General features: G+C 39.4%; 1 protein-coding gene across 1 annotated transcript; it reads right to left on the minus strand.

The window, feature by feature from the left end:
* Nucleotides 1–3,536: 3,536 nt before the first annotated feature.
* Nucleotides 3,537–16,447, minus strand: Orco (odorant receptor co-receptor). The gene is made up of 11 exons (XM_089733955.1): nt 16,280–16,447; nt 16,074–16,173; nt 15,546–15,756; nt 13,341–13,477; nt 12,830–12,990; nt 12,535–12,721; nt 11,850–12,060; nt 9,523–9,622; nt 7,312–7,416; nt 6,446–6,601; nt 3,537–5,689 (listed from the first exon to the last, which is right to left on the minus strand). Exons 2-11 carry the CDS (start codon nt 16,171–16,173, stop codon nt 5,639–5,641), a joined length of 1,419 nt encoding a protein of 472 aa, XP_089590081.1. The 5' UTR covers nt 16,280–16,447; the 3' UTR covers nt 3,537–5,638.
* Between the last annotated feature and the right edge of the window lie 4,591 nt (nt 16,448–21,038).

The raw sequence follows: 21,038 nt of genomic DNA on the forward strand, positions 1-21,038 counted from the left end.
TTATATACACTTAAAGGACTCATCACTACATAGTATAAAACAAAGTCGCTTTCTCTGTCCCTGTATACCTATGTATGCTTAAATGTTTAAAACTACGCAACGGATTTTGATGCGGTTTTTTTTAATAGATAGAGTGATTGAAGAGGAAGGTTTATATGTATAATAACATTAATTAAATAGTGGAGAAATCAATAATAAATTACAGTTTCCGAAGCGAAGCGAGGACGGGTCGCTAGTTCTCTATAAGACAACGTATAACAACTGTCTTACTCCTCAAGTCGAAGAGCATGCTTTGAAGGAGAATTAAAGAAAGATGCGACGTGTATAACCTTGCTCATTGGCTTTTTCAGTTATATAATAACGTATTTGATAGTAAATGTAGTAATGTATAATAATGTTACATTTTCATTTAATATTTGTCTAGTATCATACAATAAACCGTTTGTTTAATACATTGTTTTAGCATTTAGTGTGAGATCAATGTATAAGTTACTTGTAATGTGCTGACGTATGGTGTGTTCGTACCCACTAAATAAAATAAACTGGACAGTGGTGCTTATCTGAATTTTTTCATAACATGCTCTACCACCATTAACATTTACTGGTGGTAGGACCTTTTTTTTTTTTTTTTTTTAACGCTGGGGAATCCATTTACGGATACCCGGTCCGGGGGGGTAACGAACCGTGTTATGTCGGACTCCGGCGCCTCCTGAGAGGAAGAGTTATTCCTCGCAAGAGACTACGCCTTGAAAAAGGCGCGCGAAGCACTTGCCCCGCAGAACGACTACCGACTAAACCCCATCGAGCTCCACCACACCGGCTACACCAGACATACGGTACCGCAGTGCGCGCCGAAAGTCTGCCTTCGCCGGTACCCGTCCTGATGATAAGACGGGATTTCATCTCCGGGATAATCCCGAAGGACGTCATTTCGGGAGATACACCGTGGGCGGCGCACAGGAGCCACCTTGCACCGCCCCACCACTGGACCGACAGTCGAGTACAGGGCGCCCCCGCACCCGCCACCTGATAGTCCCTACGGGGGCTGAGCGGGAGCTTCACGCCCGCGCCGGCCATCCCGCCTTCTGCGCTGAGGTGCTGAAGAGGGATCCCACTCCCTTTCACGCTCCTCAGCCTCACGGGACGCCATTACCAGGTCACAAAACCTGGCCATGGCCTCCCACGAGCCCTGATCCTCTAACATGCGGGCGACGACAGCCCGCAGGGAGAGGTTTCTCCCCAGCACCGCGACGAGATCTCGCCGCGAGTGCTCCCAACGCGGGCACGTTTCGAGCGCGTGCTGCGCGTCATCGTCCGGGTGCCCGCACTGGTGGCAGCCCGGGTGTGGCTCTCTCCTGCAGACCTTCCACAGGTACCTCCCGAAACAGCCATGTCCCGAGAGGACCTGCGCAAGGTGAAAGGAGAGTACGCCGTGACGCCGATCCGACCATGCCTCCAGCACGGGCACCAGGGCCCCGAGGGTGCGCCGGCGGGTGGCCGAAGTTTGGCCAAGTTCTTTCAGCAATCGCTCTCTCCACTTAGCGTATGCTACATGACGCGCAGCACGCTTCCACCGACCGACAGCCGACGGGTCGGGCGACCGCCTCCGACTCAAGGCCTGCGCCTTACGCCGATATACCGCAGCCAAGATTTCGGCCTCGAGGTCCCAGGGTAGGGATCCGGCGAGAGCGCAGGCCACATCTTGAGAGATGGTGCGGTACCCCCTGATGACCCTCACCGCAAGCGCCCGCTGAGCTCTATGCAGCAGAGCCGCGTTTCTCGCGGAGAGTGCGGGCGACCACACGGGAGCACCGTACAGGGCCATACTGCGCACCACCCCAAGGTACAGTCGCCGAGTACCGGCGCTGCATCCTCCGACGTTGGGAAGAAGACGGGTCAGCGCACCTGCCGCCCCCATGAGCCTCGGAACCAGCGCCTTAAAATGGTGGTCGAATCTCCATTTGCTGTCCAGCACGAGGCCCAAATACTTGAGCTTCGGCTGGACAGCAATGGTGACACCCCCGACTACGAGATTCGCGCCTTGAGGTGGCCCTTTCCGAGCTGAGTGGAAGCACACTGCTTCGGATTTTTGGAGGGCCACCTCGAGGCCGAGTCTCTTTATTCGTCTTACCACAGTTGCCACTGCAGCCACAACCAGGACGGCTGCTGACCGGTAGTCGTCTCGCTGACCGGTAGTCGTCTCGACTGGTGGTAGGACCTCTCGTGAGTCCGCGCGGGTGGGTACGACCACCCTGCCTATTTCTGCCGTGAAGCAGTAATGCGTTTCGGTTTGAAGGGTGGGGCAGCCGTTGTAACTACACTGAGACCTTAGAGCTTATATCTCAAGGTGGGTGGCGCATTTACGTTGTAGATGTCTATGGGCTCCAGTAACCAACTTAACACCAGGTGGGCTGTAAAAAAAAAGTATTAATTACTAAGCACACACTTATTCTTTAAACGAGTACCCAGCAGTGGGTGGTGGCTTGGCTGTATTGCTGACGTCCATTAGCAAAGCTGACCATTGGATCATCCAGTGGATAATATTCTCGTCTGCCTACTAAAACAATATAAGGATTTTTTCCATTCCGCCATATCGGTGATGATAGTGACGTTAGTATGGATGACGTCACACCCTTAGAAACATTCGGGGTCCCTGTAAAGTGTGCGACTTGAAGAATTTGGGCCTCGAAGTAAATGATAGGTTTCGATTTGAAGCATCATTGTGAATACTCAGCCATATTATTACTTCATACAAACACGTCAAACATAACGGATTCTGTTTTATATTTAAATAGCTGACCCGGCAGACTTCGCAGTGCCTCAATCGATAAATAAAAGACACATCAAGGGGACACATCAAAGGACAAACAAAATTGTTATTTTTATTTAATTCTGAGCATTTTCATATTTTTGAAGTGAAAACTTCTTTAGAATCGTTGTGATTTCAAACCGGATGCAACGGAAAAAACGACAGGTAAGAGACACAAATACAAAAATGTGTAGGATGAAGCCAGAATGAAAGAATGAGACAGAAATATACATACTATTTAATACAGCGCTATCTGTGAGATTTTTTAATACTAACGTGTGTATAAAAGCTCTTGTAGTGAATTTTAATTTAGGATTATACGTGAAATTAAAATATCAATTCACAGAGGGCGCTACCTTACAATTATTTACTAATGACAAAATTTTACATATACTTAAGACGTTTAGGATAATTGTATTTTAATTTTGGAAGGTTTCACTTCTACCACGTGTGAATTGCACACATTTTGTTTTTTTTTTACCTTTTAAACCTTCTCTGGACTTCCACGAATAATTCTAAACCAAAATTAGCCAAATCGGTCCAGCCATTCTCGAGCTTTAGCGAGACTAACGAACAGCAATTCATTTTTAGAGACTAGTGAAATTCGAACACGCTTTGGCTATCTCAAGTACTCAACTATCGTTGAAGGTAACAAACATGTAAGATCTACTCTTATTATTCTAAACAAAAACACAGGTTGCCGATTGTATCATATAAAACAACGAGAAATTCTTAAAAAATGTTTTAATACAACAAAGTTTAGTTGCTTATGAACTATCATTTAAAAGTAAATAAATTCATAGCTATTCTAAAATAAAATTGCAGGGTGCATAATACATAATATAAACTTATTTTACAGAAGCAATTCAAGAATACAAATATGCGGACATAATAATTGCAGAAGTCGAATTCAAGCTAACTGACACCGCTTATCAGACAGTATCATTCACTTTTAATCCATAGACACAGCCCACTGAGTTTCTCGCCGGATCTTCTCAGTGGGTCGCATTTCCGATGCGGTGGTAGATTCTGCGAAGCACTGCTCTTGCTAGGGTTTTAGCAACACTCCGGTTTGAACCTCGTGAGCTCACCTACACATGTTAGGGTGAAGCTGAAATAGCCTCTTAAGGCTATGAGGATAGGTAGGGAAAAAAAATCATTCACAAAGATAGAAATTCTCAGGAATAGTTTTCTAAAATACTTTTACAAGAAGCGCCCAAGCGTTTAAAAAATAACTTGAATCTTTGTCAGTACTCTGTAAGGTCAGTCAGTACATTTTCGTTTGGTCCATACAAACGTATTATCTAACCTCAAGCACCAGTCACCGTCCTCGCCGATCCCGTCGCTTGCGACAAAGGGCTCGACGAGTAAATTAACCCATAGATACAGCCCACTGAGTTTCTCGCCGGATCTTTTCAATGTGTCGCATTTCCGATCCGGTGGTAGATTCTGCGAAGTACTGCTCTTGCTAAAGCCAGTGTTAGTAGCATTCCGGTTTGAGCCCCGTGAGCTCACCGACACGTCAAGGAGAAGCTGAAATAGCCTCTCAAGGCTATCAGCATAGGTAGGAAAAAAAGTATTATCTAGTTTTTCATGTTAAACAATCTAAGGCAAAGCATTTAGACATAAAAATATTTATTTCTAGCACCAACATGCTTCCATATTTTGATAATATTCGTAAATAAATTAATTGAATTAAAATTTGAATCGTTCTGAAGTTCCTAAAATTGCTTCTTTAAATTCAACCCCTTTAAGTGTATTGGAGACATATTTTTTGAGAAAAAATCGTAAATCTACAAACATAATTTGAACTACCTTTACGGATTATCTCGCGTTTTTTATAGCCATTACGTAATTTCTGACGTTCCTAATACTTCACAGTTATTTGGGCACGGACAACATTCGTGAGAAGTCACCATCGTAAAAGTAGATATATTTTTTTTATTTAGTTACATCTACGACTCGCAATAACTGAAGAAAATACAACAAACAAACAAATTCAAATAGATTTATTTTTTCAGAACATAGAGCTTAAATAAAGTCGTTAGTAGCAAGCTTATATGTAAAATGTTAGTAAATGTAAGCTATGCTTGGGATTGGAAAATACAGCGAGCCCGACAGCTTAACATAGAGCTTTGGTTTGTCAAATGAATTGCGATCCAATCAATATAAACTATGCCTCTCAATTAGTAAATTGAAAAAACTAAGGCAAGATCGGTCCAGGTTAGAACCTTTTAAATTTTATACGTACGTATTTTTAATTATCTCTTCCATTCAGAATGGCTTGAATGTTTTATTAAAAGCTATTCTTCCAATTTCTCCGCAGCCGCGTTTCACTTTAGGCGCTGTCAAATCACAACACGAACGAAACATGTTGACTGAATCCTTGTAATGAAATTACATAAGCAAAAAAATGTTTTTAGAGAGAAGAAAATGGAAAATACGTGTATCGAATAGAATTTTAAATAGTATTGTGTGCTTATTAAAAAAAAAACATAACAGAAAATTAAACTTTTATAATTGCGACATCAAATTGAGTACAAAAGGATATTTAAAAAATTTTAAAGATTTAATTGATTGTTTGTGGAATATGATTAATTAAATAATAACCTTATAATCAAACCTTAAAAATTCAGGGGCACCATCGTAATCTCTCATAGGAAATATGAAGACGGCGAATAGCGATACGCGCCCAGTTTTTGATCGAGATTAGCAAAATACCGCCCACGCTACAACTTCGATTAAAGTTTCTAAATTAGTGGGTAGTTACGATATAAGTGGGAATTGAAATATGAATTCGTGATTAGCAACAGAAATTAAGGACTACGTCTACTTCAGTTGGATCAACACCATGAAGTATGTGACAACAGCGCCCAGCACCTGCGACAATTGAAAAAAATAATATTTAGGCAACATAATGTTTTATTTGCATACCTATAGATTATCGTTTACCTAGGCACAAGGTAAAAATTTCGATGCTCTTACAGTCTGTCTTAATTAATTAATGTTTCGCGGCCGAGACAGGTACAGTAGTAGTACCAACCCGGGTATAAAAAGTATATAATCTACCACCAGTCAAAGGGTCGGGTTAGTGGCAGTTAAAATGTTGTGATCCATATATCCCTCCATAATACAATATAATTTGGGAAGAATGAAGCCACTAGAGAGTGTATGCTTTATCTCTTCTAGACAACAAATGTGGATAAGAATCATGTTAGCAGCAAAAGCAGGAATGCGTTTCGATTTGAAGGATGGGGCAGCCGCTGTAACTATATTGAGACCTTAGAACTTATGTCTCAGGGTGGGTGGCGCATTTACGTTGTAGATGTCTATGGGCTCCACTAACCACTTAACACCAGGTGGGCTGTGAGCTCGTCCACCCATCTAAGCAATAAATAAAACAAAGAACCGACGAGAAACTCAGCGGGCTGATGTTTAGATAAGGTATATTCCACCCATCAAACGGGAACATGATTGATTCGTGGCCGAAATAGATAACACAGTGATGTATGAGACCAATAGTACTTCCAGAATGAACCACCCTCTACAAAATTTACTGTTACAGCATGGTCTACTTAATGGGCTTGCTTGTGTCCAGGAATCGTAGCTCGTCGCGAAAGGTAATAAAGCCCTTACCGAAGCGAACAAATCCAGTGAAACATTGAAGAATTTCGCTCCAGAGATCGTCATCGCTTTCTGGCATTGTTGGCAAACGATCTGCACGAACGTCTTCGCCTCCTCGGAACCATCGTACCACTGACACGAGTAGGCGGCCTCCATAACCGATGAGCTCTGTTATCAAAAGAACTCTAAATAAATGGCAGCTCTACAAATAGTAGGTACTTCAATCAATGGTTAATGGTGGTATGGAATGTTGTGAAAAGACTGAGATAAACACCACTATCCAGTTTATTTTATTTAGTGAGTACGAACATACTATACGTCAGCACACAACATTACAAGCAACATAAACATTGATTTCACACTAAATACTAAAACAATTACAGGTACCGACTGCGTGTATTAAACAAGCGGTTCATTGTATGATATTAGAAAAAAAAATTACATAAAAATGTAACATTATTAAACACATTACTACATTTACAGCCAAATACGTCATTATATTACTGAAAAAGCTCATTGAGCAAGGTTGTAAACGTCTTCTCTTTGTTTAATTCTGACACGAAGCATGCACTTCGATTTGAAGAGTAAGACAATTGTTATACGTTGTCTTATAGAGAACTAGCGACCCGCCCTCGCTTCACTTCGGAAACTGTAATTTATTATTGATTTCTCCACTATTTAATGAATGTTATTATACATATAAACCTTCCTCTTCAATCACACTATCTATTAAAAAAACCGCATCAAAATCCGTTGCGTAGTTTTAAACATTTAAGCATACATAGGGATATAGGGACAGTGAAAGCGACTTTGTTTTATACTATGTAGTGATGAGTCCTTTAAGTGTTTATAAGAATAGAACCAACATAAAATCTCACCTCCTCAATAAGTCTGTTACCAAAAATGCAGAAATGGAACACTTGTCCAAGAGTATAAACAAGATATCCGATCGTGCTGAATGCATACACGTTTATACCGTTTATCTGTAAATCAAAATGTTTGGTTAAATTAAATCTTATTCAGATACGACATAAATAAAAAATCTATAAAAAAATAGGTATGTCGACTGACTCAATGAAGTTATGACTACATTCTTTACTATTACCGAATCAGGATATATAGATAAAGAATCGTATTAAAATCTTTGAACATTTGCATTTAGGTAACAACATAATAATGAAAATTATATTCTCTGGTAAATTATCTTGCTATTGTTGCGAAATATCTATACTAATATTATAAAGAGTAAAGATATGTTTGTTTGTTTGTATTGAATAGGCTCCGAAACTACTGGACCGATTTGAAAAGTTCATTAACTGTTTGAAAGCTACACTATTCCCAAGTGACATAGGCTATAATTTTTTTTGAAAAAATTAGGGATCCTTACTAAAACTCCAATAATGTAACCCAAGGAGTAAAAAAATACCTAAAATATTCTTTACATCGCGTGCCCTGCGAAAAATATTAATGATAGAATAAAATAATGTACTACGACTTTGTAGAACACATTATTATTCACAAAAAGAGTCGCGACAGCATTTTTGTCTAACTATTATAGTTATGCCGCAATAAGGGTTATTTTATTTAAAAAAATAAAACATCGTTGAAAGTTTTGTTAAAGGCCGAGCGGAGCCGGAGCGTGCCGCTAGTTATCATATAAAGTGGTATCGATTCGAATAAATCATTAAATAAGTAATAAATAATTATTTAAATTTTAATGAATGATTTATGAACTTCAATGATATTCGCTTGTTGTTTAAAGGTCCCCGATGCGTGAATAACATTTTTCAGTATTAAGTTCTTCTTTTTCTAATCTGACCGTTTGAGGGACTGGACAAATATTTTTGGTACTTCCATACTTCAGGAAATTTTAAATCATTTTTCTATCCACTATTGTCCATTGCAAAGCACCGCTTGCAATTTAATAATAGTGTAGTTTATCTATAGATATCTGGGCCTGGATATCGGCTGTCTAAAGTGTCTTTATTGTCCTTGCTAGGCGATTGCACTTACACAGGATTTGTTTCATAAGCTCATAAGTAATTAAAATTAAAACTAATTTTACGCGTTTATAATGCTGAATTTATATTACGAAATTAGTGTCATACATGTTGAACTCAGTTTCACGAAAGTATACGGTACATGCGAAAGTAATTTCGTTAAAAAATTAGTGTCGCGAAATCCACAGTATCGCAGTAACCATGGCGTCATCAGCATCAAAGCTATATTTTGCTATATTCAATGTAGTTAAAAAATTATATAATAAATTTAAAAAAATACGTTAGTGGATTCGAGGATGGTTAACAAGAAGGCATTTAGGTGCAATGAATTTAGTCTCTGAATTAGCAGATGAAGATCCTGAAAGCTATAATATAAAAACTATTTTCGAATGAGTGTAGATAATTTTGATTTTTTACTGTAGATGTTTCGGGTCCTAGAGACACTCTTGTCGCTGATATTCGTTAATGAATTGTATATTTTTTGTTTGTACTCCATCGTTGGTCCATTTTATTATTTCCGGCCTTTTGAATGACTCAAAATTTTTGTAGTCACGGACGTCGTCAGCTGTCGTCGTGGAACGACAGCTGACGACAGCAGCTCTGGGTCTGCGGAGGGACTTCGGTTCCCTCTGTATTTTGTACCGTATGTTCCATGGGGAGTGCTCTGAGGAATTGTTCGAGATGATACCAGCATCTCGTTTTTACCATCGCACCGCCCGCCACCGGAGTAGAGTTCATCCATACTACCTGGAGCCACTGCGGTCATCCACAGTGCGTTTCCAGAGATCTTTTTTGCCACGTACCATCCGGCTATGGAATGAGTTCCCCTCCACGGTGTTTCCCGAGCGCTATGACATGTCCTTCTTCAAACGAGGCTTATGGAGAGTATTAAGCGGTAGGCAGCGGCTTGGCTCTGCCCCTGGCATTGCTGAAGTCCATGGGCGACGGTAACCACTCACCATCAGGTGGGCCGTATGCCCGTCTGCCTACAAAGGCAATAAAAAAATAAAAAAAAAACGCGAGATTGAGCCGTAAAATTAATTTTAATTAAATCACTACGTAGACTACGTGCTAATAATAAATAAGTACCTTAGTCGCCTGGTACGCCAGTAAAGTAAGAGTGATGGTCGATACTAACATATGGAATAACAGAGCCGTTCCATATGTGTCTCCTATTGAAGCAACCAGCCTAGAAATTAGATAAAATATACAGTAAAGAGTTTTTTCGTGAGACTTATATTGAACAAAACACCGCTACACTGTTTAAATGCAAAAATTTAATGAGTAATTAACGACATTGTATTTTTATATCAGACAGGAATTTAAAATAGTAAAGACGAAACTGTATCTTTAATAAAACCCGAAAAACATTTTAATTCAATCTGTTAATCAAGATCCAACATAGATTTAGTGCCGCTGGCGAGTAAGTAGATCTGGATTCTATGAATATTTCAACTAGAGATCGCAAATAATATATACCGTTACCCAAAAAAATGGAGCTTGGAAATTTAAAAAAAACCTTCCTACTTTTACTTCCCTATCGTTCATTATCTGTCGTCCCATTCTAAGGCTAAAAGGTAGCTTTTTCGAAAACACAAAACATTTTTTTTTAAATCATTTTTAGGGTATTTGTTTCACGTGAGTCAATTAAAAAATCAATCATGAGAAAATACCGTCTTATGTCTATTTAATAGTTAGATTGAATCAATATTATTCTATTGATCTGGTGGGCAATGTCAAAACCATATGGTGTCGACCGTGGGAAAACCACAGGTGTTCTGCCCCGCTCAAGGCACTTTCGCTATACTGTCAACTATTAAGTTCACGGTACAGAAATAAGTATCAGCGGAAATTTAATGCGTCGAAAGTTTCTCTTCGCCAATATCTCGTAGTGAACGTTTTATTTCTAGTTCTTGGAATAATTCGAAAAACCTAACCAATATAATTTTTGTATTATATATATCGCTCAGTGATTTTTGAAGACACGTTTTTTTTATTGCTTTTATGGGTGGGTGGACGAGCTCACAGTCCACCTGGTGTTAAGTGGTTACTGGAGCCCATCTACGACGTAAATGCGCAACCCACCTTGAGATATCAGTTCTAAGGTCTCAGTATATTTACAACGGCTGCCCCGCCCTTCAAACCGAAACGCATTACTGCTTCACGGCAGAAACAATGGGAGTTGTGGTACCTGCCCGTGCGGACTCACTAGTGGTCCTACCACCAGTATTATATAGTAGCAGTAGTATATTATAAGCCTCCTGACTAAAATAATGCACAGCAACATAAATTTACTGTGCCAATGGTATCTAACTTTTTAGATTCTTTATAAATAAATCTGCTGTAGCTCCCGATTGAAAAGCCTTGTAGCTATTAAATCCATACAAAGACATTTTATTAATTCCCAATAGCATTCTAGTCTAGGACTTTTGGAAACTAATTCACAAAATATTTGGCGTGAGGTGCTCTATTATTCATGTCAATGAACGAATGTTCTCTTTGTAAAATGTCAATATTTAAAAACAATATCAAATACCACTCACACAACAGTTTCTTCAATTAAATAGCAACATAAATTCCACCTCCAGACTTTGGTGTAGCTAATAACAGTAAACCAAAACAATCTCTCTTCGCAGCTTCCAAAATTATCAAAGTTATTTCGGCTTTCCACATGGGATTCAGATCATTAGCAAAAGTTTCTGACTTAGCTAACTTCTAAACCGTGGTAAACTTCCGTGAATTGCTAGCAAAGTTCCGAGATCTTGTTGTAGCTCGGATGACCCTCGGACAACGCAGACAATTTTAACGAAAACTATTTTAGACTACGATTCCTGTTAAGTGGGTTGAAGAGTGATTCAAACAAAATATTTCAAGCGATAATACTCCCAAGTACAACCTAAATTGCTTTTGATAAAGCATTCCTAATTAAAATTTAATTATTCTTCTCTAATGAGTATTTAGTTATTGAAAATTTAAAGATTTTCTTTGTGAGAACTAAACAGGTAATAATCTCGATCTATTTAATTTCACAGGTAGAAAACTATGCGTTTCAGGTTTGTCGGCACAGGTTTTCGTATTTCTGATAAATTAAATAGTTTTGCAGTGGGAGGTCCCTGAATCAGTTCAGTAGAATGGCCTCGAACAAGGAGAAATGGCTGGATATAATATATGAGGCGTATCAAATCTGTCCTCACTATGACTACCACAACCACTCTGTCAATATTGTAACGACTGAGAGGAAGAAATGATTCTGATGGCAATACATGTAGATACAAATCTACATGCGGCTTGCAGGTAACTAATAGAATTGAAGATTAGATATTAGTTATTAATTAGATGGAATCGAAGATCGATAACCAATCGAAGATTTTTTAACCGATACTATTTGTAGCACTCGTCTTTTATATGAATCTTACCTAACAACGTGCTTATGACGTTCAACCCAATATTTTATAGCTGATCTAGCCAGCATCTCCTGTTTTGGTGTCAAACCGTTAGGGTTGTTCTCCGCATTAAAGTTCTGTAGCTTCCCTCCAGCACCCCGTAGAGTCATTCCGAAATCTTGCTGAGTGGAATAGATGCCGCGGATATCCATATCTACTGCATCTGGTACTTTCTCGGTCTTATCTGTATGAATTTTTTGACGTATAACATAATAGATTTTAATTGAGAAATATGAAGAAATCCTGGCCAAAAAATTAGTCTTGAGTCGAAGTCCTTTTCAATGGAAATTGTTAATTTGAGTATTGTAACAATTTTCCTGCATCATAATGAACATTATATGATATATTTATTATATTATACTATATATTATAATATGTGTTTTACTTTCAACTCGATAAAGGAACACAATAAACTCACAATAACGAAATTTACATTATAATATTATAATAAATTTGTAGATTGCTACCATCACCTTTCTCATTTCTTTTGAGTAATATCCGTGCATTCCAGTTTGAAGGATTACAATTCTAACGGAATAGAGTCTCATGTATGACGGTAATGTTCAAATTGCCATTGTGTCTATAAGTCTTCTAAGTCGCCAGATGTGGTAAAATATAAACTCATTCTAAAACAAGGATACAAAAAAAAAATGTTTACCAGTAGATGAAACTCGGAACAACTCAGCCGTATTGGGACGGTAGGTGTCCAAAGCAGCGCTTAGTTCCATCAACGGCTTCATAATTGCCTTCAAGTGCTGCAGCTGTTCACAGGCAAATATCAACCACGAACAGAAAATGACATCCAGCAAATTCGCCAACGCCATTGAGAAAAGCAGGAAATAAATCTAAGAAAAATTAGTACGAATCACAATGCGAAAATGCGAATTAAAAACGAAATGATAATCAGTAAACAAGTTGCATCCAAATAAATAGAAAACTAATTAGATACGTACCTGGTAAATGAAAGCGAAAACGTAGCCGCCGCCACTCATTGTCTTAAATGGATACCACGCCTTGAGGGGTAATCGAGGCGCAGGCTCCGTCAAAGTTTCATTTGTCTCTTTACTGGCTATCATACGGACAGATTCACCGAAGAACGTTAAAGTGACCCAGCCTGAAAAATACCCAAGAATACGAAATGGGATAGACTTATTTCAGCCGAATGTAATGGCTGACAAGAACTTCGATGATGATAAAAGCAAGCTTTATTTTCTAGATCAGAGTTAACCAAATGGAATATGTATAGGAATTCAACAGTTCCGATTTGGACCTAAGTTAGTATAGAGTAAAACGAATTTAAAAATTAAAATTACCTAATAATGAACTAATTAAAAAAAAAGGCTTAGTGCATTCGTTTGGATCTAATCATATTGAACAAGTTGAAAATTTTATGAACGAAATAGAAGGATGACTAACTGAAATTGAATGTGTAACTAATAAAACAGAAGCTAACGCAAAACTTACTGATTACTGAAAAAACGGTCATGCCACAGATGAAATAAAGAAGCCTTCGCATTTTGCTTAAAGAGATCTGATGGTAACGGGCATCTGATTCTGTGAACAACGGATGGCTGTTGGACTGATTCCACACTGCGAGGGTTCTGTAAGATTCACAAAACTCTTCAAATGACAATGAAATTAAGTTCTTAAGTAGCAAGCAAATTTTTAAATTGGGTTACATACAAAATACTGAATGAATATCGTAATATTTCTTATAGCTAACAATGAGAAGATTCAGAACCAATCGTGGCCTCCTCTAGATACGAACATCTACTACCGTTAGTAGCGGTAATCTAACCGGGTCCACTAGTAGTAAATAAAACATACATTCCAAATTATTTAATAATACTCGTGAAATTAGCTGTAAGAAAATGTTTAAAAATTCATTCAAAGGTAGCGAAATATATTCCTTCTATTATCGTTACAGAGAGTTCGTTTATAAATGTATTTTCTGAAAATTCTCTATTGAGTAAGCTTGAATTTTAATTACGACCTTAAAATAAATATAAATGTTTTCCGAACGAGTGTTTTTGTTAAAAGGCAAGCCCTATTAAAAACCAAAAACTGGGCACCGAATTTCGTTCAAAGGATTACATGTTTGAAAAGGTTCTTCGAATAATATGAACATAAAGATGATTGATTACAGCTCTTTGTTGTTATGTTTATGAAATAAAATTATTTTTATATTTAATGAGAATTGTATAATCATATATTGAAGCTATAACTTTAACCTAGAATTAAAGTACGGAATTTTAAGGAAAAAATTAAGAAATCAAATGTTTCAAATGTTTTCAATACCACAATTTATTGTTTTAACGATGTCTCAAATTGTAAAGTCTAAAAGAATAAAGACGAAAAAAAGCGTTACAATATTGCTTTTGTTTGAAAATACTTATATCGTTCCTTGATCTTAGCAACTTGGCCGATATTTAAAAAAAAAAAATTTCATTAAAAAATCAATAACAAAAAATCGTTTTTTTTTAAATTCAGAATGTGTATAATCGCAATAACCGTTACTTTAAGATTATTGATTAAAACAATAAATCTAAATGTCAAGTAAATGTTTGTTTCCCTGATTAAAATTACAGATAATGGTGGTTTTTTTTTTTTGGTCAGGAGGAAATCGCCCTCCTCTGGGGATGGCGGGCGGGGTATGTCAGAGTCGAACTGACTAAAACCTCCTGTCGCTCAACAACCAACATGAGACAGAAATCATGAAAAGGCAAAAGGGGGAAAGTGAAGCGTTTAGTGCGGAGCACATCTCTCCCATCACCCTCCCCCTCGGGACGCCGGACCGGCGGTCGTCGGCGCCACGACCACCAGCCCTCTCGGTCGGCAGACGGTCCGAAGCCCGCCTAGATGGCGTCGGTTAGAGTGGGTTACCCTACGGAATACCCCGCTGGGCCAGAACCAGCGTGGGTCGAGGATAGCCGGCCTTCTATCACCCGGATGCTCTTGCGTAAAACGCGTGCAGAGCAGCTTGCACGTCGTTTTCTTAGCCCCCCCTCGCCGGTCCCCAGACCGACATGTGAGGGGGACCCGAAACACTTAGAGGGCCAGGGCTTGGGCGAGATCCGCCTCCCTGGCCCCCGCTCGACGGCGGCGGAATTGTGCGTTTCTCACGCGCCCTGCCGACTCCTTCTGCGAGATGGTGCACTCGCAGAAGTCGAGCATCGCCTTCCACGACTCACCACGAGCATCGATGCCACAACACTCGGCAACGACAAGTCGGTTCCTATTTTTGCGACGTGGACACGGCGCCACCCCTCCCATGCGAGGCAGGCGACAAGCGTATGCTCTGCCGTGTCCAAGTCGCAACCACAATGGTGGCACTCTGCCGTCGGCTCGGCTGTGATCCGGTGCAGGAACTCACCGAAGCAACCATAGATACTGGTGGTAGGACCTCTTGCTCTGGTAGTAGGACCTCTTGTAAATCCGCGCGGGTTGGTATCACCATCCTGCCTATTTCTGCCGTCAAGCAGTAATGCGTTTCGGTTTGAAGGGTGGGGCGGCCGTTGTACTATACTGAGACCTTAGAACTCACATCTTAAGGTGGGCGGCGGCAACTACGTTGTAGATGTCTATGGGCTCTAGTAACCACTTAACACCAGGTGGGCTGTGAGCTCGTCCACCCATCTAAGCAAGAAAAGAAAAAAAAAAACGTCTTACCTGTAAAAACTTTTAGAGTTGAACGCAAAGAATGCCAACTTGATGATGCTATGAGCGAAAAACAGGACCGTAATGGTATTTGCCGTGAGCTCGTTGACTTCGTCCTTGTATTGTGCCATGTTGATGCCCATGCAGATATAGTGGACGACAATGAGCACGGCATGGGCACTCGAATATATTTTCCGTAGGAGCATATTCATTCCGGAGGTATCTAAATATTGCCAAAAAAAAACATACATTCAGAAAAAAAAACTTAATCAATATTTACATAGTAAGGCAATTTGGGAACATGTGCTTTTCCTGTTTACCATATCATTGTGTACTAAATATAAAAAAGCTTTACTGACTTCCAAGCTGTTTCGAAACTTATTCGTAATGTTACGATAAAGTACCCAAAATGCAGATTGAAAATATCGTGAAATTTCAAATCTCCAAATAAAGTTTTATCGTTTTCTTACGACGTAGATAACAGCTATATTACGGACATTTCAGAGGCCCTTTATGACAACATAAAAGGGAATCCCTTACCGGCATGATAATTGAATAAGAAGTGGCCCGCTGCTTGCAGTAATCTTATGCAGGGCATCAGGTCTGTGACCAGGCCCTGCGTCTTGACCTTGGTCATCATCTAAAGAATTAACAACAAATTTAATACCATTAAACCTACAAATTCTTTTCTATCTTCCTATTTTCCATTACGTCAGAAATTATTTTAAATTTTGTATAAAACTAACCTTGGATGACTCCTCAAATGTATCTTATGTAAATATCTCTTACTCCTCCTGACGTTCTATCATTAATGATCGCGTTTCAGGACTGTAGGCGTGTATCATTACCAATAACAAGAAATGAAATGATTGATTTTTTCATTGCCACAATTCAAAGTCTCATGTGACGTGTTACGTTTTGAAAGTCACTTAGCCAATAGGACGTTGGGTGTGGGCACACGTGGGAATCACCATTTGGTGACCGTCCCAGCACCCGGCAATTTCTTATTCTTAATTATGAATGTATTCATCCTTGTCGGTTGTAATGAATATACATCTGTACAGAGGTCGATCGATTGACAGGAATTAGTCGAAGTTTCAAGTCAAATTCTCAATTTTGTTTGTCTTATTGAGTACACATTTTACGATTTAAGTTTTCTTTGAACTATAATAAAACGTTGTATCGATCTATTTTCTATTAGCAACTGATATTGGTAAAGTGCTACTAACAAAACATTACTTAGTTTTCAAAATTTAACATTTCTTTAAATAATGAATAAATTGTGTTTTAATATGTTTTCAATAATTAAATAGCTTAGCACACAACATTTTTTCGGGCCGGCGGCCGAACCTCCTACGGGGTCCTCGCGCCTAGGGGGCGCGCGGGGTATGTGGGACTTGACAATTTACAAGGTGTTGGGAGCAGACCGCGGACCCAAGGAATTTTAGGGCCCTACCCACTACACACGGGCGTAGCGTGGGTGTCAGCCGCCCGGAGCGGAAGACAATTATACCGCCCTTTTATTTAAGTATTTCACTTTGATGTATACATTAATTCTAGAATTTTTTTTGGCAAGAGCAGTCATCATTATTTTGCAGAGCTACGCTGGCGCATTTTGCGCAGAGCGCATCACTGCCCGCTACCATAAGCACACGGGACGCCAAACTGGGGATCGCCAAAGCCACCGGACCTGTCGGTCGGTAAACTAAGTGGCTCGAAATCTGTAAAACATTTTCGTAGAATGCACCATGAAAAGACTGTTTGTAAAGCCATCCCTTTAGAAGTGAAAACAGAGGGAGAACAAAATATGAATGGAGCTCTTCCCAGAAAATCAAAATGATAAACAAGTGTTTTGTAATTACAATGTTCTAAATTGAAAACACACAAGCGAGCATACAGTTTAAGCGTATGGTGAACGAATAAAACAAGAATACATAAACCATAATGAGGAAGTCGCGGTCCATCTTGAGACATTATCATCTCAGCCTTTCATTGTCCACTGCTGAACATAGGCCTCTCCAAGTGATCTCCAGTGCGGCCGGTCCGTTGCCACCTGCATCCAACGTGACCCAGCGGTTCTTACCAAGTCGTCGGTCCATCTCGTAGGTGGCCGTCCCACACTGCGCTTGCCAGTACGTGGTCTCCACTCAAGGATCCTTCCGCCCCATCGGCCGTCCTATCTTCGCGACTTGAGACATTAGGTCTATCTCAAATTTCTTATCTCTCTCTCTCTCTCTGTATTGCACCGTTAATTATCCATAACAGAACAGGTAACATTAAAATTAGTTTTTAAGCGATATTAAATGAAATAAAAAAAATACAAAGAAAAACTATATAAATTTATGAAAGTTCTAAACCAATTAAAAAAATTTGGGGAAGTTAAACGTTTCATTACAAGAAAATTATATTTCGGTTGAAAATAAATCTTTCTTAATTAAAATTCTAAGAAAGATAAATAACGCCGCTTTAACCTGTAATACCCTGTAATGAAATCTAAATGCTGAGCTTAGTCTTTACGTTTTGTACAAATTTTACAATTTTTAGATTTACCTTCTCTTAACATTTGTGCATGCTAAAACTGACTTTATCTGAATCATCTTAAAGTGCATAGCTTTGGCCGTACCTGTTTTTCAAGGTAAAAGGAAATTTGGCGTAGAGGTGTTTTATAGGTAGTTGCGAGAAACCGTGACTTATTTCCAGGATTTCGAAGGACATAGTTGGAAAAGTTGAGAGTAAGTTAACTAGATTGCTTTTGGTTAAAATAAATAAAAAACTTGAGAGCTGTCAAGAGACACCCGAATGGAACGAAGTTCCTTTCGATTAATTAGTAAAGGAATTGTAATATTATTCTTTTTAATTATATATAGGATTCATTATTGTTATAATTTTTTATTATGTACAAAAAACCTGTATACACTCAACAAAAATAATCGTCGCGACACCACACTGCTCAAAGCGAAATATAAAGGCGAAAGAAACGAAAATAACTGACTTGCTTCCTATGAGAGAGAGAGAGAGAGAGAGAGACAGAGAAACACGCGCACGCCGCACGGCTTACAACTATAGCAAAAAGTGTCGTTAAAACTTTTGGTCTTAATTTTTTCCGCCTAGCCCCCTTTCGCAACGCGCGATAAAGATCTTCGTTCCAATATTTAAGCTTTAATAGCTTCTACCATCAGTCTGAGCAACATTTCAGATGAGTTCGAAGTCATGTTGCCAACTCGCATGACATCACCGTCCTAACTACATTTTCCTGAAGCAATCACGTGTTCAGGTCTTTTTTTTTATTGCTTAGATGGGTGGACTAGCTCACGGCCCACTTTGTGTTGAAAGGTTACCGGAGCCCATAGGCATCTACAACGTAAATGCTGCCACCCACGTTGAGATATAAGTTCTAAGGTCGAGTCAGTAGAGGTCAGTAGAGTATTGAGTAGTCGTAGTATTGAGTGGTGGTCCCGTCTCAGACTGTAACAAATTACTGGATTACTGATCAAAGATTACTGGTAGTAGGACCTCTTGTGAGTCCGCGCGGGTAAGTACCACCACCCTGTCTATTTCTGCCGTGAAGCAGTAATGCGTTTCGGTTTGAAGGCTGGGGCAGCCGTTGTAACTATACTTGAGACCTTAGAACTGATATCTCAAGGTGGGTGGCGCATTTACGTTGTAGATGTCTATGGGCTCCAGTAACCACTTAACACCAGGTGGGCTGTGAACTAGTCCACCTATCCAAGAAAAAAAAAAAAAAAAAAACATATAAGATGTTCTCTTCATTTCCCAGGATGGGTGGTGGCATTCACGTTGTTTCGCCTATGGGCTCCAGTAAATACCCAACATAATGAACAAAGTTCTCTCATGAACTTCATAAACAAAGTAACTCATCTTCTATCTCTGTCTCAGACAACATCCCCGACCAAGACGACGGGACAACGCACAGCCATATGTATTATAATATACACTCTAAGCATGTCATTTCGGATCCATCCAACCTACTCTTGGTGCTTTCAGACATTCCCAGTAAAAAACACCGTTATCATCGAACTTGTCGAATGCGAGAAGAGTTCCACGTGCAACCCATAGACATAAGTGAGTTGAGTTTCTCGCTCGATCATCTCAGAGGGTCGCAATTCGAATCCAGTGGTAGATTCAGTGACGTACTGATCTTGCTAGTTCAGGTCTCAGAAAATTCTCCGAAAACTCTCAAAAAATGCTAAGCGCCGCAAGCTCACCTACTCATAAAGCTGCAATAGTTACACAACGCTATCGGAATTTGGTAAAAAAAAAAATATCCCATCTAGGACAATAAAGTATTTAGATTACATTTATTTGACGATTTAAACCGAAAAAAGGATTTAGACACTTTGAAGTGACGTAAGATCCTTCTGCTTATTTACTCTAAAAAAAAACCATGAACCAAACTCCATTATTCAATTCTGATCAACAAACTACAGAGTTTGAAAACTACATATATTCCGAACCGATCTACGTTAAGTAAGAATGTGGATCCACTATTGATCCGTCAGGTTCTAAACTTAGACCCAAAGTTTCATCGTTATAGAGAAGTTTCCACGCCGACTGGCTTTACTATCGATGCATTTTCAGCTATATTTTTGTTTTGTTGAACGCTCATGCGATTGTGTTAGTAATAGTACAGTTTTTTTAAGCTATTGCATGGCTTTTATCGAGGTATTTGAGCGCGGCGGCTGAATCAAGAAATTCCGTAACGAAAATAAAACCTAACACCCCCCACTCCGCCTACCATGTGGATCGCGTTCAACATATTCACACGTTGCGCTTGTGTAGTGTTTGTGAATAAACGCACAGCGTGACGTGGCACTACATGTGCATCATGAAAAGTCTGCCCATCACTCTCTCGCGTGGTCTAGCTTATGAGTGTGAAGGGGACATGTAATGTTTTGCTTTTGTTAATGTTTATAAATATAGCGTGGTCTTATTTTATTATTGTTTTAATATTAAATTATTATTGTCTAATTATAATTGCATAAATTGATAAACAATTCTATGCAATAGCTTTACCGCGGCAGTACGCGAATGTCACACGTGTTTTTTTTTAAGTCTGCGACACTTATGCTTCGATTAGACGGTTTCCGAAGTCGATTTAATCTTCCCTATGGTAAATGAAAAACATCTCTTTGAAGTATTCGTATCATGTGTATCGTCTGATGTCACTAGCTTTCTATACTCGGGTTAGATGTCCGATGTGCTCTAATCAAGTGATGAGTTTAAAACCCACAGATACGTCGCGATTTTCCAAGTAGATACGTACATATGTAATATGTTTTCACTATCCAATTACACTGGTAACAGAATAATTCAGGATTATTTTATTTTGGTCGCACTAACGCTAAAATGCTTTCTGCTTGAATGTTTTTTTTTCTCCTACCTATTTGCTGGTAGCGTTAGGGGCTAACCCAGCTACACGCCCACAGGTAGGTGATGAGCTTACGGGCTCCACCTGAGGAAATTTGCTAACACTAGCCCTAGCAA

This window comes from Bombyx mandarina, chromosome 16 (assembly GCF_030267445.1).
Source record: "Bombyx mandarina strain Sakado chromosome 16, ASM3026744v2".
Classification (NCBI taxonomy): Eukaryota; Metazoa; Arthropoda; class Insecta; order Lepidoptera; family Bombycidae; genus Bombyx; species Bombyx mandarina.

What these genes read in the sequence shown, in the direction of transcription:
- Orco (XM_089733955.1), bottom strand. Translation starts at nt 16,173, where the DNA reads ATGATGACCAAGGTCAAGACGCAGGGCCTGGTCACAGACCTGATGCCC. An exon ending in CTTATTCAATTATCATGCCG is followed by an intron (nt 15,757 to 16,073) that starts GTAAGGGATTCC and finishes GGCAATATTTAG; the next exon opens with ATACCTCCGGAATGAATATG. An exon ending in CGTCATAAGCACGTTGTTAG is followed by an intron (nt 9,623 to 11,849) that starts GTAAGATTCATA and finishes TCTAATTTCTAG; the next exon opens with GCTGGTTGCTTCAATAGGAG.